This window comes from Myotis davidii, unplaced genomic scaffold (genome assembly GCF_000327345.1).
Source record: "Myotis davidii unplaced genomic scaffold, ASM32734v1 scaffold332, whole genome shotgun sequence".
Lineage (NCBI taxonomy): Eukaryota > Metazoa > Chordata > Mammalia > Chiroptera > Vespertilionidae > Myotis > Myotis davidii.
In genome coordinates, this window is record NW_006285779.1 from 1,820,904 (window position 1) to 1,839,819 (window position 18,916).

The 18,916-nt window shown below is 56.4% G+C and overlaps 1 protein-coding gene across 1 annotated transcript in view; it reads left to right on the forward strand.

Annotated features, from left to right (window-relative positions):
- Window positions 1–18,916, forward strand: part of SH3PXD2A (SH3 and PX domains 2A) — a gene marked incomplete at its 3' end in the record, with an annotated part of 169,961 nt that overhangs the window by 68,844 nt on the left and 82,201 nt on the right. The window contains exon 5 of the mRNA XM_015559269.1: window positions 2,495–2,586. Within this exon, the coding sequence (XP_015414755.1) occupies window positions 2,495–2,586 (92 nt within the window). The remainder of the gene's footprint in view (window positions 1–2,494; window positions 2,587–18,916) is intronic.

An 18,916-nucleotide genomic window follows, 5' to 3' on the forward strand; every position in this document is an offset into this window, starting at 1 on the left:
TATGCCCCCTACTGGGAGTCAAACTATGACCTCCTGGTTCATAGGTTGATGCTCAACCACTGAGCCGCATCAGCCGGGCCTCTCTGTGTCTTTTCCTCTCTTCTTCCTCAGTCTTTCTTTCCCTTTTCCTTCTCTCCTTCCTGGGGGAGAAAACAGCACATACCACGTGTATTAAATGAAAACTTGAACTCTGTGGGGGCAACTTCCACCCATCCTACCTTCTGAGCACAGTATCCCCTTGGTGAACAGAGACAATGGGGACAAAATGGGCAACACATCATCAGGTGCCCTGTTGTGGGTGCAGGGGCCGTGTCTGGCTCCTCCCTGTACCAGGGCACAGCCCCGTGTCAGGCACACATGGAAAAACCTCCGTTCTTTGTCAGATCATTGGAGAGTCAGGGGGCCTAGGACAGTGCCTGACACGTGGTAGTTGCTTATTAAATGTTAAATTCCCTTCCTTTCTGTTTCCTGCCTGTTCATGTGGATGTGATCTGTTGGAGACCCACGGAAAGCCACGGGCTCTAGAAGGAACAGCTGGGAGCTGCAGTGTTGCCTTATATGTTATGGAATAGGACCTTGTCTCATCTTGCCCAGGTGTGGGTTCGACATTGACAAGAGCCATTGTGGTAGGATGCCTCCTGCTCAGTGCCACACTTGGATTGCTGCCTGATCGGCCCAGAGAAGGATTAAACTATCACTTCCCTCTTCCTCAACGCAATCATTCTGTTGATGCACCCTGAGACCACACGATGCCCCATTATCGTGTCCCACTTATTTGGGCTTCTGCACATCAGAACCCTTATTTATTGTTTCATGACTTCATTCATTCAAACAAATACTTCCTGGGCCAGGCATTCTTCTAGGATCTGGAGACACAGTCAACAGGTCCGACTAAAGTCCTGGCCCGCGTGGAGCTTACCTTCTAGCGAGGTCTTTCCCACCCTCGATGGGGCCTGTGGGCAGGCCACATGGCCTCCCTGAGCCTCTGTCCCCAAATCTGTAACACGCAGATGAGCTCTGCCCTCAGGACCTCGTCAGGAGGGTGCCCAGCGACTGTACTGGAGGTCTCAGCCTGCTTGGCACGGGAGCCGCTGGACCGGGTACTGGTGGGGGTGTCTGGGAGGCACAGGTTTAGGAAAGGGTCTTGTCCAACTGACCACTGACCTGGAGCCCCTTTATCAGCAGTTCCTCACTCCGGCCATCCTGGGGTTTCCTCTTCCTCTCCTGGCTCCAGCCCAGAGTCCTTGGCCCTGTCTCTCAGCCCAGCTCTGGCAGTGACCGCTCCTGTCAGTTTGGACCAAAGGATCATTCCAGTGTTTTCTCTCCATTCTGGATTAAAGGGCCCAGAAGCAGGGCTTCCCCTGGCCCCACCCCTCCATGTTCGTCTGGGCCTGGTCCGGGGTCCCCGTGCCCCAGGCTGCAAGGTGTGGAGTCCACGCTGGTGTGTGGCAGGAACTCTGACCATTGGCTGACCATGATCTCTCGCTTTCCCGCAGCAGACTCTCAGTCTTGCCGGCACAGTGAGCTCATAGCTGGCCCACAGTCCTCCCTGGAGAGTTTTCTCCCTCCTCTCTGCCTATCCAACCCTTCTAGCGTTGCTCATGCCCGCTCCTCTCAGACGTCTTTCTACACCCTTAGCTTATCCTGCTCCTCCAGGCATCCTCAGCTTATCTGAAGAAGACCCTACTCTGGCAGGCTCTGGCCTCCTCCCCTTGCTCAGTGCTCTCAGGGCTCTGACTTCATTCAGCTCCTGGACCCTCCATGCTTGACCTCCCCGCCTACCTTGGCCAGTTAATTCCTACCCATCCTTCGGAACTCAGCTTCAAAGAGTCTTTCTAAAACCTCTCTCCCTTTCAAACTCCGTGGTAGCACCCTGTTGTCCTGGGTAGAATTATCAACTTGTTAAATGGTTAATTGTGCAGTCAGTGTTTAGGGAGTGTGGGCATCTGGTGCAGCTGGACTGTGGCTAGTGGGAGACAAGGCTGGTGGGATAAACCCTTGGATTGTCAGGCTAGAGATCTTGGACTTACTCGGGGGTGGAACATGGGAATTCTTTCAGGGTTCATGCAGAATGTCTAGTTCCCAAGGGCCCTGAGACCTAGGGTTCAATGGTCATTGTTTTCTTTTGATTGGCTGATTGTTTAGTTGCTTTGATTGGCTAGTTGAATGGTCGGTGTTTGGTTGGTTGAATTGTTGGCTAGATGATTGACTGCATTTTTCATTATTTTTATTAGTTGACTGGTTGGTTAGTGATGAATTGACTGGATGGTTAGTTGATGGAGTGGATGGACAGATGGAGAGTTGTTTCATTAATTGGCTGATTGGTTAATCTGTTGACTAGTTGTCTGGTTGGATGGGTGAGTGGCTAGTTAACTACTTTCCTCAGCACAGTTTTTGAGCCTCCCCATCACTGTTGGCCCACGTTGACCCTGCTTTTGGTTTTCCTGGTCCCAGTTTCCTCAGGCCTAACGCCCTTTCTCCCCTCTTCCCGCAGGCGCTTGTCCGGCTGCCTCCCCACATTTCACAGTGTGATGAAGTCTTTCAGTTCTTTGAGGCCCGGCCAGAAGATGTCAACCCTCCCAAAGAGTAAGTGGCAGCTCCGGCAGCTCCTGTGTGGCTGGCAGGTGTGGGAGAGGCATGTGTGGGAGGGGCGGGCGTGGGAGAGGCAGGTGCCACGTGGCGATGGGGAGGAGAGATCCTGAAGACCAGGGTGTGTGCCGCACAGCCCCAGGGGTGCCATTCATACGGCCCTTTCTGTGAGTGGTGCCCAGGGAGGTTGTAAAGTGCTCAGCCTGCACCTCCACGGCCGTCCAGCCGAAAGGGGCCCTTTTCCTTATTCGTGCTGTAAGACCAAGCCCAAGGTGGCCCGGACCCCTGAGGGAGGAAAAAGCATGGTCTGGCTCAGAGGCTCACCTGACAGCGGCCGTCTCCCTTGCCGGCTGCCACAGGCTTAAGAAACAAGCAGAGGCTGTGGACCTTCAGAAACCCAGCAGTGACTTGGCTCACAAGGTGGGGTCGTTAGTGGAGAACCTCCGGAATAGGACGCAGAGCCTTGCGTTCACAGCCCTCCTCTGCTGCCGGCGAGCCACACCCCCTCACGGCAGACCACTCCCTGAGCCCCTCTTGTCTCATCTGTACAGAGGGATAGCGATTCACCCTGCGCTTGCTACCCCCGAGGATTGCCTGTGAAACTCAGATGACCTGAGGGCTGGGCAGGCGCTTGGCAGACGACAAAATGAGATACAAGTGTGCATTCTCTCCAGAGGGAGACATCGCTCTCACTGTACCTACTATGTGCCAGGCTCGTGAGAGCGTTTGCACCAGGAGTTCTACATCCTTACCCCCACTTCTCAGATAAGGAAACTGAGGCTCCAGCTGGAGCTGGGACGTGAACCCACAATTTGCTGATGTCAAACAGAGGCCCATAGTCTTTCCACTCCTTTTGCCTGCCTTCCTGATCTGGGGTGGAGCTGGGGGACCAGAAGATGGGCCTGGTGCCTCTCATTGTGCCCTCTCTGTCCTGCCCTCTGTGCTCCCCTGCCAGTCCTTCCTCACTTTCCCCAGGCAGATGAAGGCTCTAGAGACCAGCAGTGTCCGTCCCCCAGTCCCTACCTGGCTCTGCCGCCCCCCAACGGGGATGGCCTCTCGGAACCTCCTGTTCTCCTCCCTTCCATGAGGAGAGAGGGGCTCCTTTTGGGGAGGGTCGCCATTGGAGTCACTCGTGGTCATGTGCCCACGGGAGGGGAGAGGGACATGGCTGGTGAGTGAAGTAGCAGGTGTGCCGCTAAACCCCACTCTCCGCCAGTCAGCTGAGTAAACGGGCCCTAGTTTACCCGTCGGCCTGTGCACTAATAGCAGGGAGCCTTTTGCCTGTCTCCAAAAGGCCCTCAAGGAATGGTGCAAACCTGGCTCAGGGAGACAGCTGGGCACTGGCGAGGTAGCGGGCATGGCTTTGCAGGGCCCGGCTCCCGGCTCAGGACCTGCCGCCCACCTCCGTGATCTCTGACCATTGCTCAACCTCTCTGCCTTTCTGTTTTTCCATCCCTAAGATGAGATAATACATATCTCAGAGAGGTCAAGGGGGCTTACGGAGTAATGTGAACTGAGGTAACCTGGCAGGTGCCACCGGCACATAGGGATGCTCACAGCTTTGTCTGAGGAAGGTTGTGGAACAGAGTGGGATGGGGATGCCCCACCCCTGGGGACCACAGCCTGGCTTTTGCAGGTGTAAAGCCTTGGGCCTCCAAGTCACCATGGCCGTGGGGTTATCTGCCTGTTTCTTGAGGTGGTATCAGTCACCTGAGCTGGTCCACAATTGGTCTGGCAAGATATGGCCCGAGAACAGCGCCCCCTTCAGTTCAAAGCAGGCAGGAGGCTCTGAGTGGGGTTCGCTGCAGCCAGACCTGCTAGGTGGCATCTCCCGCCCTGGCCCTGCTCGGCCTGCAGGACCTGCCAAGAGCAGCCGCGTTCCACTGTCGACTGTGCTCCCATAAGAGCCCAGCCCTGGAGGTGAACCCTGGGCTGGCGGGCTGATGTCTGTCAGCCTCGCGCCTGTGCCCCCTCCCTCTCAGACCTGCTTGCACCTTCCCAGGCCACCGTCCTGAACATAAACACGGGATCAAGTAACAGCGTATTTTGACTCCGGGGCGACTGTGGAGTGGCTTATCAAATTATCAAAGCCTGTGGCTTTACTTGGAGTTTTGCAGATAACCCCGGCCTCTTTCAAGTGTGCTGCTGCAGGGGCGTTGAGCGTTCCAGGGGCCGGGTGGGGGCCGTGTCCCTTTCCCTCTTGCACAGAAGGCAAGGCCTGCAGCAGCCCAGCATTGGTGGGGGTTGGGGGCGGGGAGAGGTGGGCAGCAGGCCTGAGCCCTAGGCTTTGATCCAGGCCGCCCGCCCGCCCGCAAACTTCCTCGGTGGAGAGGGGGGTCCACCTCCCGTCTGCTGGCAATTGCTCTTCTAGACAACTGGCCCCGTCCGCTAACTACTAAGACTGTCTGATGCGTATTGCTGTTGCGTGTGAGCTGGGGCCCGAGGCATTATTTTATTTTATTCATTTATTTTTAAAAATGTATTTTTATTGACTTCAGAGAGGAAGGGAGAGAGAGATAGAAACATCCATGATGAAAAAGAATCATTGATCGGCTGCCTCCTGCACACCCCCTACTGGAACAGCGCTCAACCACTGAGCCACTCCAGCCGGGCCTGGCATCATTTTAGATTCACCTTTCCTCTTCACACCTCTCCACCGAACTCATCAGCACACCCTGCAGCGCCGCCTTAGAGCAGTCCACACCTCGCCACCTCCCCTGCTGCACCCCCGGCCAACCCTTATCCTCTCACCTGGATTCTGGCCTCCTGACTGGTGTCCTGCTTCTGCCCTGGTTCTCTGTGGTCCATGTCAAAGCAGTGGGAGGAATGACGATTTAAAAATACACATCAGGTCGTGTCACTCCTCTGCTCAAAATCCTCCCTGCTGCCCCACCACCACTGTCACTCAGCGTCAAGGCCTCCTCCTCCTGCCTCCTCCCCCCTCTGGTGACACCTCCTGCTGCTCTCCCACCATCCCAGCTCCAGCCACACTGGAAGCTTGCTGCTTCTCACATGGGTCAGACTTGTTCCTGCCCCAGGGCCTTTGCACTGGTTCTTCCCTCCCTGGTCACCTCCCAGGAGTCTGTTGGCCCAGTCCCACACTTCACTTTAATCTTTATTTGGGACAGCTACTCGCAGCCACAAGGCTGGGCTACAGCCTCTTTTGTCACCTGACCATTGTTGGCTCTCTGCTCTCAGCTTGAGCCTGTCGCAGAGGGGATAATGGAGGCCAGGGCTGGGCAGGTGTGCCTGCCTCTCACCACACAGTGAGCATCGCTTTGACCCGCTACCAGTCTACTGGCACAAGAACTCCGGTGGCTCCTGGTGTGCTCATGGAATGGGCTAAGGTTCTCCTGCTCCCTGCGCCCCCTCTAGGCCTGGGCTCATTTCTTCCCACTGAAGCCAGCCAGGATCCTGGCTCAATTCTTGAAATGGCATGGGTGGAGCAGAGCCTTGCTAAACAGGTTTTTGTTCTTCAGCCCCAGGGCCACAGAGCCACCCTCTTGGGGCCTAGAACAATGGTCCAATGTTCGGAGGGACCTGGGGTGAGAGGCAGCAGGCTCATGGCCAGATCAGAGCTGGTTCTGCCCAGCCTGCCCAGAGAGGCGCCTTCCCTAGGGTCCAGAGGTCCACCCTTAGCACCCTGCCACCTGCCATGTCCGTGGGACACCTGGCAGGCCCACAAGAAAGGGACGGAGGCTGTGGTACCTGACTTAGGCCAAGCAGGGGTTTGTTCTGGGCCAGGGGCTTGTTGAGGTGGCCCGGGAGCTACCCTGGAGGGCGCTGAGTGAGGCTTCCAGGGACGCAGACCAGGGCAGAGGGCAGGCAGTTGCTCTGGGCCCGGGGTGGGCACAAGGTCAGACCCACGGAGGCATTCCTCTGCAAGGCCTCCCCGCCTCCCCTCCCATCGATCCTTCGGAAGGGGTTCGAGGTTGTGGCTGTCCTCCCTGCAGAAAGCAGGGTCCAGGAGGACAGAGGGGACTTGCCAGCCCTGCCTCCCACCCAGAAGGAAGACGGAGGGGTGTGGCAGTGCCGCCGGGATAGCCCCGAGAATTTGGGGAGGCTCCTGCAGGAACCCCACATCCTCGATCTGGTCAGCTTTCAGGTCAGGCCTGCCCTGGAGTCTGACTCTGTATCTCAGGATCCAGGCTCCTTGCTGCCAGCAGTGTGACCTTGAGTTTAACTAACTTCAGAGACAACAGTGGCGACACCCCGCTCTGAAGCCGGCTTTTGCTGTTTTGTCATGTGCAAAGTGGGTCTTAGTTCCCCCCACCCTATAATTACCACCCCTCCGTCGTAACCAACCCCCTGGTTTGCTAACCCTCCACAAAGGGTCCACGGCAGAGCCAAATCTCAAACCCAAGTTTTTGGCCTCCTAGACCAGGGCTTCCTCTGTGGCTTCCAGGCAGGAGGCATTAACCCATTTTTAGTCACCTTCTCAGTGTGAGGCATGGGACCCATGCAAGTGAACACGGCTCAGCCCTGCCTGTGGGGAGAGAGACCGCACAGGCAGGGCTTGGCTGGCTGCTGTGGGAGCCCCCTGCTGCTCTGGCTAGCAGCCTGGCTCCTCCCCTACCTGCTGTGCTGCCTGGGAAATAGTTAAACTTCCAGGGCCTCAGCCTCTCAATCTGTAAAATGGGGCTTACAACAGCTGCTGAGCCAATGGGGATCCACAGCAACAGTCCAGCCGGGTGAGGTGGTCAGGGAGGTTTCCCTGAAGAGGCAGCATTCAAGCTGAGAGTGAAATGAGAGCCAGTCCCTGAAGGGGAGTGGGACAGAAGGGCAATCAGGTTAGAGTCCCTGAGACTGTGGCAGCTTAAAGGGATTAAAGAAATTGCCTTCTGGCTAGTCTCTCTCTCTCTCTCTCTCTCTCTCTCTCTCTCTCTGTCCCTTTCTAAGCATGTCCTCGGGTGAGGATTAATAAAAGAAAAATAAATAAATACTCTTCCTGGAGAGAGAGTATTGGCTTTGGCTGGGCCGCCGATGGCTGTAGGAATGGAAGACACTGAAGACATTCATAACAACAGTAAGATGTGAAAGAGACAGCGTTCTAGAGAGCACATGACCTTTCCCCTTCACAGGCCCTGTGAGTTGTGTCTTAAGGTTGATTGGAGTTGAGGCACCACTTATAACTTGGTCACTCCAAGTGCCTTAGTTCATGGGATGTGTTTCTTGCTCCACCTTGTGGCAACATTGGATATTACAGCCACCAGCATTTTGGCGGGTGCCTGCAGGCTCCGATGGTACTGCCCGCAGCTATGCTGGACCCTTGAGCATGATCTATCTTGTTCAGTCATCATTACAATCCTGTGAGGTTCATGCCTCCTTTTTGCAGCTGAGGAACCTTAGGCTCAGAAAACTTGTGCTTTTTTTTCCCCAAACTCAAAATCCAGTGCTCTTTCCGGCCCTCGGAAGCTTCCCAGAGGATTTCCAGAGCATCCCCAGCTCGGAGCATCCCAAATGCTGGTGCACGGAAGGGAGAGCTGAAACCTTAGGAAGGCTTGACTAGGAGCCTGGCCCATGGACAGGAGGGGCAGCCCGTCTAAATGGCCAGGGAAGCAGGCGCTGGGCTGTGGTCAGGTCTGACTTAGGTAGAGACAGCCTCCTAATTAGAGAAGGCTGCATCTGCCAAGCCAGTGAATTAAAGATTAGTAACGGGGAGTGGCCAGATCCCCACCCCAAGTGGGAGAGGGCACCTGTGAGCCTGTCTCACCTGCCCAGGGACACGTGGGGACCTGCCACGCTGCAGGCAGCTGCCTCGGGAGCCCAAGGACAGAAGACATGGGTTATCCCCACCTCGGCCCACACCCAGCATGTGCGGGTAAAGCCCCCACTGTGTGTTGGGCACTGTGCTAGATCCCGCGGGCTAGGAAGATCTTGATGGGCCAGGAAGAGGGAGAGGTAGGTGTTTGTGGCCTACCAAGGTCTTCAGAGGCAGATCTGGGGATGAAGACTTGTGACCTAGCAGTTGATTGGGGAGGTGACACCGGTGAGGGCATGAAGGCAGGCAGGGGAGGAAAGGTAGCCACAGGTGGTACATTATCCACCAGCTCCTGGGGCTTCATCCCGAAGGGAAGTCTGGGAGCCAGTGAACTCGGGGCCACGGGGCTGTCCCACCCAAGGGCGGGTGTGGGGCACCCGTCCACCTCCAGAGGGAGCTTTCCAAGAAGCCTGTGCGGTGCCTTCTGCTGTGCTCAGGGTGACTTCCAAGATCTTCCAGGTGCCTGTGCCCCCACCCCACCCCCCTCTGCCCCGCCCTTCCAGCTGCCCCTCCAGCTCTCCTTCCGTCCTCTCTTCAGAGAGACCTCCCTTTCTTTCTTCCTTTTCCTTTTCCTCTCGGCTCTTAACCCAGTTCGCCAATTTGCTTTATTTGGTTCTGTTCATGGCCCCAGGGGATGCGTCTGTTTTCCTCAACCTGTGACCCCAGGGCCTGGCACGTAATAGATGCTCAGCAAATGCCTGTGGACAGGCAGGGAGTTCAGCAGCGGCTCAGGGGCAGAGCCTGGTGAGCGGCAGGGAAGGGCCACCCCCGCCCTGCATTTCTGTGACAAGGGTGCGGAGACCGGACTGCCAGGTCTGCTCAAGGCCCATGGCACCGCGTTGGAGCTCTCAGGAAGGCCTGCCTGGAGGGGCCAGGCCCTGTGGTCCTCTTCCCAGGAGGGTGGCACTGACCGGTGCAGGGATGAGGTGGTTAAGCAGGCCCAAAGGAGAGTCTCAGGCCAGGAGTGCAGGGGAGCCTTGGTGAGGGAGGGAGACCCCTGGGGGTGAGGCGGGGCTGTGCAGGGAAGGCTGCCTTGGGGAGTCAAACCTCTGCCTGGACCAGGATGCTGAGGGAGAGTTAGAGACAGAGAGGCAGGGAGAGGGCTGGGCGAGGGGGGATATGCCCAGTGCAGGCTTGGAGGCTTCTGGGCGTAGGTGGGTGGGCAGGGGCGGAGAGTGTTCCTGGAGGCCTGCAGGGTGGGAAGGCCAAGAGCGAGCCCGGAAAGACCATGGAGGTTCTAAGTGTGCACATAGGAGTCAGCCAGCACTGGTTCTGATCTCAGCTCTGCCACTGAAGAATGATTTAAGCTCTCTGTGCCTCAGTTTCCTCATCTGGAAAATGGGGGTAGTGACAGTGCCCAGCTCTCAGGGTTGTCAAGAGAGTTGCGACCATGTATGTGAAGCACACAGTCAGCACCTGCTGTGTGCACACGTGCCCGTGTTCTCAGACTTGGGCCGCAGGGGAGACAGCAGAGGAGGCGGTGAGACACTGGTCCAGACGGGGAGGACAGAGACCCACGGGAAGTCATCAGGCAGGATGTCAGCAAAGCAGGCTGTGCTGCCACAGTGGTTTCCTGACAACTCAGTGATGTCACCGAGGATGGAGCCGAGACCAAGGCCACCCTCATGAATGGACAGGAAGTGCCCCGTCATCAGAGGCCGCTCAAGCCCTTTCGTATTTTACACAAACTGACATCCGTGCTTGCTGACCCATCTGTGATGATCAGGGACGACCTCCTGGAGGAAGCGGCACTTCCACTGAGCTTTCCTGGGGGGAAAGGAAGGACGGGAGGTTCAGAGGCCCAGGGTTTGCCTGGAGGACAGCTCGGGATGATACCAAAGCTCCAGCCAGAACCTCAGCTCCCCAGAACCTCAGAGCCCGAGCCTGGTCACCAGAGTCAGGGCATTCATTCATTCATTCATTCAGCAAACACCCAAGGTGCCCAGCCCTGTGACCCAAGATGTCACAGTACCTGCCTCATGGAACCTGGAGTGAAGGGGAGAAACAGCAAAGTCATAGTAGTGGTTAATGTAAGAAAACATTCAAACCTGTAAAGAATTTTTGTGAGTTTATCTGAGCCAAACTGTCAATAATTGCTGGGAAGCAGAATCTCCATGGATGGGGATAATGCTCCGAAGAAAGGCGGCTTTTCACCTAGTTTTATAAATTTCCATCAGAGGAGGAGACAGAGTGGGTTCCATGAAATCCGGTGGTTGACAGATTAGAGGTGGGAGAAAGCAAAGCGGGGAAACCTCTGGGATTGGATAAAAAGTGAGAAGACGGTGGGTACAGGACAGTTCACACAATAACAACAGCAGTGGGGGAATTTGTGGTTTCTGCCCTGGTGCCATTCGTTGTGCCCTTGAGGGGTCCGGAAAAAGGGAAGTTTCGAGTAACCCTGACATTCCACAGGTATGATATCTTAGATGCAAAAAGACAGTAGGCTCAGTAAATTTGGAAGTCGATCCTTGTCAGGGAAGCTACTGGCCTAGGACATGACTACCCACTATGAATCGCTTGTTAATGAAAGAAAGGTTTTAATTTCAGACCATCCTTAGTGGCTACTTCAGGTCTCTTGAGTTTGCCAGGCTGCCACGCAGGCCTTCCCTGAGTTAGTCAGGTTAGCACGCGGCCCCTTTTCGTCCACCGCAGTCGCGGTAAAAGCTATCCAGGGCGGGCCGGGTGCTGCTCCAGGCTGGGTTTGGGGATGGGGTGTTGGGAAGTGGCCTGAGGCTGGGAGCTGAAATGGGGAAGGAGAGACAATTGAAGGGCACAGAGCCCAGGACCACACCAACCCAGCATCACTGTCCCCAGAAGTTACAGAACCTCTCTGGGGACTGTGGAGCCGGGCAGTCCTGGGGCCGCAGACCAGCCACAGGTCCCTGCCGGGCAGAGCCGGCAAGAAGCAGCCCAGGGACCGTGTCATGGACCTGGGGCGCGAGGGGCACATCAGAAAGCAGCACCACAGCCAGGTTCCCTCTTCCAGGAAGCTGCGCTCACTCACACCAGAGCTTGCGTTGTGACCTCCCTAAGAACGTTCTAGAACTGGGGGGTGCTGTCTTGGTGTTTCTAGCCCTGAGTCTCTGCCTTCCTTTTACCTTTCTCTTCCTCACCTATCCAGGGTCTTACAAAGTCCAAACCCATGAGGCGGGCCAGTCAGCCCTTCCTATACTGTGGCCACGGTCCACACTCGAAGTCTAGGTTCCTTCCTGCACCCAGGGGTTCCCTGGCTCCAGAGGTGGCTCTAGGAGCTTTGTACACTGTCCCAGATAATTCCAACAACAACAGCGGTAGGAACTACTTTTATCCCCTTTGACAACTGAAGGTACCGAGGTTGAGTAACTTGCTTGTGTCACCACGTAGTAAGTGGCTGAAGCACCCTGACCCCACCCATACTTTTATTTTTTTTATTTTACTTTTGTTAATCCTCACCTGATGATATTTTCTCATTGAGTTTTAGAGAGAGTGAGGGGGAGAGACAGACAGAGAAAAACATTGATGTGAGAGACACACATCGATTGGTTGCCTCCTGCACACGCCCCCACCAGGGCTGGGGATTGAGTCTGCAACCGAGGTATGTGCCCTTCACCAGAATCGAACCCGGGACCTTTCAGTCCCAGAGCTGACGCTCTGTCCACTGAGCCAAACTGGCTAGGGCTCCACCCACATTCTTAACCTTCTGCTCTGAGGCCTGGATACCGAGGAGCTGTCCCTGGGCTAGAGACACGCTCAGGGCCTTCGCCCAGAACGGTGAGGCAAGTCAGAGGAGAGGGACAGAGAGACGGGGCTTTGTCCTTTCCCTGAGCGATGGCAGCGCCCCTCTGGGACGTTCGGGAGACGAGCACAATGCCTGGGGTCCACCATAGCCCTGGCATCAGCCTCTCTGGACACAGCCCGGGGGTACATGAGACCCCTTCCCTCACCAGGAATTCAGCTTTTTCACCCCAGGCACAAATTCCGGCCGCTCTGGACCGTCCCCCTGGTCACAATGGGGCCCATTCTCAGAACCCTGGAAAACACAGGCCTGAGGAGAAAGGACGGATTCTTGTTGGACACAAGGGCCCTCAGTGCCACAGTGTGGATCAGGGTGCAAATGGGGGCAAAGAACAGCATTCATGTCCCCTCCATCTCTCGTCCCTGAGGTCACTGCCCCTTGAGACCATTCTGTGCAATGGCTCTCAAAAGCCAAAACAAAAACCCAGCTCGGGGCTCCGCAGGGTGGGAAAATCCCCCGACATTCTCCAGACCTCAGCTGACCCGAGGCCCCTTTGCCCAGACCCTGCTGGCCTGGCCTCTGGACCAACACACTGTGTCTCACTGTATTGGTTTCACAGAGAATTCGCTGCCCATGAGGATCCTCAGTGGCCTCATTAAAAACAAAAATGATTTTAGGGAGGAAGGGGGAGAGAGAGAGAGAGAGAGAGAGAGAGAGAGAGAGAGAGAGAGAGAGAGAGAGAAGCATTGATGTGAGAGAGATAACATCAATCGGTTGCTTCCCATATATGCCCAGACGGAATGGAACCTGTCACCTTCCCATGCATGGGCCAATGCTTCAACTAACTGAGCCACAGCAGCTAGGGCAGAGTCGCCTGGTTTTAGAAGCGAAAAGCTGAGGTCCCAAGAATTTGTCAGTGTTTTAAAAACTTTTCTGCCATAGTAAGAAATTTCACATCAAAACCCAATACGGACAGTCAGACAGGCAGGCAGGCAGGCAGGTAGATGGACATCTGATGCGAGTTTCACAAACAATATGTAACCTTCCTATGGGTGACTTGGTCATTTAGCCTGTTCTCTTTTAAATACTTGTTGGGACGCACGGAGTTGATTTCAGAACTCACTGCTGCATGACAGCCTGTCATTTGAAAAGCAGGAGTTTGGAGCTGATGGCCCAGGGCCACCAGCCACTGAGGGCAGAGCCAGGCCCAGAGCCCCGGGGCTGGTGACATCATCGCCAGGCTGTCCCAGCCTCTCTCCGCCCCGCCCCTAACTGTCTACCTCCCCTCTTATAAAAATCTCCCTTCGGTGCACCCAGACATGACTCCCAGATTCTGAAACCTTCACAGTTGGACATCAAAGTCTCTCCTTCCCCTTCATCAAAGTCCCTCCCCACCTCACTGCTGACCCCCGTCCCTCTCCCCGCCTCCCCATCGTGGCCTTTCCCTGGCTGTCCCTCTGCTTGCCCAGCCTCTGCTTAGAGCTGCTTGTTCCTGCTTCTAGAGCTTGGCCCTCTCTACTCCCTCCGTGGGTCCGCACCCCTGGGATCTTCAAGGCTAGGTCAGGGCTCCCTCCTCCAGGAAGCTGCCTGGGGTGTCCTGCAGCCCCAGGATCTTGTCGCTGCACGTGGGGTGTAACCACTCCGGTGCCTCTCGGGATGTCTCAGAATGCAAGATTTCTCACTGAGCTAGGTAGTTCTTTCCTTCAACTCCACCCCACAACTTGCAGGCCAGCGCATGTCCTGTGTTTCTCCTGGGCCTGCACGGGCCTTCCTGAGAGAGCCTACAGCAGGAGCTGAAAAAGCACTTATGGGCTGATAACAGCAGTCAGTCATCATTACACACCTCAAGGGCTCCATGGCACTCCCAGGCCACGGTTGCATAACAACCCCCCCCCCCCCCGCCCTGCCACACACACACACACACACACCATATTCCAGGTACCACCCATGTCCCCAAACCACTTGGCGCTCAAGGTCACCCAGAGCCATCTGGCAAGCTAGCCAGCCTCTCAAGCAGTTTTCAGCGGCAGCAGCCCTGCCGACGGGCGTCCCGGGCCAAGCAGCCAATGTCAGCCAGCAGACAGGAGGGTGAGAACATCGTCCTGGAAGCCGGTGCATGCGTGTCCTCCGCTGCCAGGTCACTTGCTGATGGGAGCGAGGACGGGAGAGCGGAGGCAGGCGGCGGAGGGCAAGGCCCTGTAGACTCAGAATTCCACCCGGCAGGACACCGCGTCCTTCCTCGGGGCTGGCCCCGTCAGGCGAGGCTTCCTCTCCTCCTTTCTCCCTCGCTCAGTGGCTCTTCCTGGCTTTGCCTCTCATTCTGGGAATGCTGACCGGAAGGATGGTCTCCTCCTTTCCCCCAGCAAGAGCCTCTCGCTGCTTGTGCGTCCTCTTCTTGCAGCCCAGTCGCCGGGGGGCCGCAGCTTGGGGAGCACTCTGGGTCAGGACTGTCAATGTAGCCTCATGAGCCCAGACTCAGTCTCCTCATCCATAAAATGGATCAATACCACTTCTGCCTGCTTCAGAGCACCGAGGTCAGGTGCCTGCTGGGAATTTTCTGGGAGGCCAGACAGTAGGGAGGCATGTGTGAAAACACACACGAATTGTTAAATGCCCTTCCCACTCCCCTCTTCTAGCCTCTCCCCCTTTGCTTTCCCCAACACCAGCCCCTTCTCTAGAATGTCCAGGGCAGGAACACAGCATGCCTCACCAAGAGAAATGAAAGGGGGAAAAAGAATAAAAGGAACGCTGACCCTTCTGAGTGCCACCATCGCATGAAAGCGCGGGGCCCCTTGCATCTGCTGGTTTGGGGCTCTGAGAGTTGCCCGCTCCTTGGGAGGTTAAACGCATCCCCGTCATTGAGTCTCAGAGCAGCCAATCCCTACGGTCAGTGCTCCCTGAAAACATGCTCGTTGCCGAGGAGCTCACATCAAACATTCAGAAACAGGCTTTGCCCAGGTGGACAGCGCTAGACAGAGACCCGGGTGGTTTTGGTGTCTGTGAAAACCAAAGACTCTGAAAATGAGGCCAGAATTGCCCCTCTTGGCCACTGTGCTGCCAGCATCGTGGGGAGGTGCTTAAGAAGCCACTTCCTTTTGTTTTAGGGGGCTCTGCACGCCTTTGGGTAGCAGCTAAGGTGGGGTTAGGTCCAGGGCTGAAAGGATAATAATAAAGACAAGTTATACAGCGTTTTCTGTGCCAGGTACCCTGTGAGCCCCTTTATGTATCCTGTACATTTCATTTTCCCCAGTTCCTAAGGGGTTGGTACGGTCATTATCCTCATTCTACCGATAGAGAAATAGAGGCTCAAGAGGTGAAGCAAGTAGCTCAAGGTGGCCATCCAGCGAGCAAATAGCAGAGTTGAACTGGAGTCTGTTGCTTCCAGAACCTGCCCTGTGATCCTCATTCAGAACCTCCTCCCGTGAGGAAGGACCAAGAGATGAACTGTTTATATCATGTGGGGCAGTGGGAGGCCTCAGGAGTCCCTGCTTAAATGGGGGAGGGGTGCCCGACCAGCATGGCTCAGTGGTTGAGCATTGAACTATGGCTCGATTCCTGGTCAGGGCACATGCCCAGATTGCGGGCTCCATTCCCAGTGTGGGGCGTGCAGGAGGCAGCCAACCAGTGATTCTCATCATTGATGTTTCTGTTTCCCTCTCCCTCTCTCTTCCTCTCTGAAACCAATAAAAATATTTTGTAAAAAGTTACAAGGAAAACAAATGGGGGAGGGGTGGTGCTAGGCAGGAGAAGGCCTCCCGTCTTTCCCAGCCAGGCCAGACCTGTGGACCGCGGGGTGACCAGCCGGCCCGGTTTGTCTGTGACTTTCCCAGTTTCAGTCCTCAAAGTTCCATGTCCTGGTTTGCCTGGGATGATTTTTCACTGTACCTGTGGCCTTTGTCACCCCTGGACCAGTCACAGAGAAGGCCGAGTGGCCTGCTGTGAGGACACAGTGAGGACAGACACAGCCTGGGAGGCCTTTTCAATTACATTAGCTTCTGGCGGCACTAGAGGGAGACGTCCCTCCCTCCCCTCCTTCTCCTTCCTGTGGCTCCCTGGGTGATAGTGATTCAGCAGCAGGTCGGAAGCAGGCTAGACTGTGACCTACGTGGAGTGGAGTCACCAGTGGGCGGGGGCTGTGAGCACCAGCTCAGGGCAAGAATGGGAGCAAGGAGGGGAGGTGGGGGCAGTCTTGACTTGTTCAGGAGCTGGACCCCACCAGAGGGCTTGCTGCCCATCCGGGGCCAGGACTGATTGCCCGGCAGGCAGCAAGAGGTAGGATTGCCAGAGGTGGGGAGCCCTGCCCTCCCACCCCCCAATGCCCCAGGATGTGAGGCATGGGGGAGTCCCGGCCGCTGGATACCTAAGCTGCTTCTCAGCATATTCAGCAGCTAAAAACACGAAAGGGCTTTGCTAAAAGGTACCCACCCAGGAACTGCTAAGAGGCAGGAGGCCAGATGCCGTGAAGGAAAGGTTCCTGTGCCTGCCATTCCCTCCATTCAGCCACAGCCCGGCTGCCCACTGCCAGGACTCAGCCTCTCCTCCATTAACTCTGCACTTCCCAGGCCCCAGGGCCTTGGGTCCCCCTCCCTGCCCTGCCCCCAGGGCCCAGGGGGTGGCAGTATTTGGAGATTTGCCCCCCTCCCTGTCCTTCCCCCCAGGGCTCCAGGGGGCTGCAGTATTTGGAGATTTGCCATGAGCCCTACAAGGCCTAAGGTCTCAGTGGCCAACCCCAGCCTCACCTACTCACTGTAAGACCTTGACCAAGTTGGACAGTTTCTCTAAGCTTTGCTGTCCTTACCTGCAAAAGGAGGGACCACACCCCCTGCAGGGGTCTAGAAGTCTTTGAGTCTTTGGTGGGATGGGCTCCACTCTGGTTGAAGGACAGGCAGGCGGGGCATTTGCCTGGAGGCTGGTTTGGCACTGCAAGCACATTGCTCTTACTAAGCATCAATGTTGCTTAGGGGTGGCTGGGGTCTGATGCAGACTATGGTGGGGGACTGGGGCGCCTCTTAGCACCACCCCTGCCTACATGTCAGGGTTGTAGCAAAGGGGGGTGGAGTCTGAGTCAGGTGCTCAGCCAACACTGGCCCAGCTTCAGAACACCCTCTCCCTGGGGGAGGGGGAGCTTGTTGGAGATGCAGACGGGTTGGGGTGGGGCCCCCCCGTCTGAATTTGTAACCAGCTCCCCAGAGGGTCCCGTGGAGAATGACCAGCCTGAGCATCGCTGGTCCCGGCACAGAGGAATCACTCAGCTCCTGTGAGTTCTGTCCCTCTCCCACACCCGAGCCTCAGAGCTCTCTTGTCACAGGATAAGACCCTGCCTGCCTTTACCCCCCCCCCACACCCCTCACCCCACCCCGGCCACACACCACCCTGGGGCAGTCAGCAGCTGCATGAACAGAGAGAAGGTGGCCATCATGTGAGGAAGGTGCCCCTGCCTGGACTACTGGCAGCCAGGGAATGGTCAGTGGGCCACTGTGATCCCAGGCCCAGAGGGCTTCTCATGCTGGACCAGTGGGAAAATGGGGAGGTGGGATGGGGAGGGGCAGCTCCTCTCTGCCATCCATTCTCTGCCCTTCCCTGGGCCTCAGTCAGCAAAAAAGCCTGAGAGATGAATTCCTTCCTTGGGAGTGGCAAGTGTGCTGGGCAGGACATAGCCACCATACTGTGCTCCCCTTCACTGGGAATTCTCCCCACCATTGGGCTTCAAGGGCACAGTCAAGGCCCAGGCACATTCTCTCCCTGCTTTCCTTCTGCCCCAAGGAGATGAAACTGCCAGGTGCGGGGAGGGGCTCATGGGAACTCTACCTTCCTGATCCATTGGAGGCAACAGATTCAGCAGATCCTCCTGCACCCCATCCACCCTGCGGTTTTCATTCCTGTGGGTGGGCTTGCAGACCACTGCCCTTCCCACTGGGTAGGGTGACTGTGGGCAGTGGCTGAACCTCTGTTTCCTCATCTGTAAAATGGGGTGATAGGACCTTCCCCTGAATGTAGATGTGAGGATTGAAAGGCATGGAATTAGAATGGGGTAGGGAGGATGGATTTACAGAAATGCAGGTTCCTGGGCCTCAGCCCCAGCATCCCAATTCACTGAGTTCTGAGCCCAAACTTTAGGAACCATCGGACTCTAGGAGAGGGGAGCCCCTCACCCTTCGCTGTGTGGGCCAGTTACCTTGGAGCTTACCAAGTGCCCCCAAAGCTCAGGCTCCCCCACCCCGGGACTTGCAGAATTGGAATCTTGGAGTCTGACCCTGCTGTCCATTTCCAGCAGGTGGACCTAGCTGGCCAGTTGGCTTAGACCAGAGGCAGAAATGGGCATTTTACTTGTCCCCCAGGGGAAATGAGAGGCATTTCCTCTCACCTCCAGACAGATCCCAGCCAGGTGCCCAACATTTTAGAAGCCTGTGCAGCTTCCCTGAGGTTTGCCACTAGAAGATGTGGTGGGAGGGGCCTCCTGGAGGGCACCTGGAGGCGGGGTTGGGTTAATTCCTGGCAGGGAGCTAGGGTCTAGGGCTGGGGCAGACTTTAGTCATAGGATCCCACAAATACATATTACTTGGAGGCCAGTTTGGAGAGGGGGGAACTGTGAGGAAGATACGTGATGGGGGTAACATTTGAGGAGTGACTTAAAGGTTGAGTGGCCATGAGCTAGCAAGGCCAAGAATCGGGGGAGCCCTGCTGGGGCGGGGAGCAGGCTGCACAGCGGGCAGGGCCTGGGTTCCAGCAGCCAACCTCCAGAGCCTGTGTCCCTGTTTGCAAAGTGCGTGGGAACCTACCTCGTCCTCCCGCATCCGCGAGGATGGGGGAAGGAACGTAGGAAAGGGCACGAGCAGCCTCTGCAGCCCCTC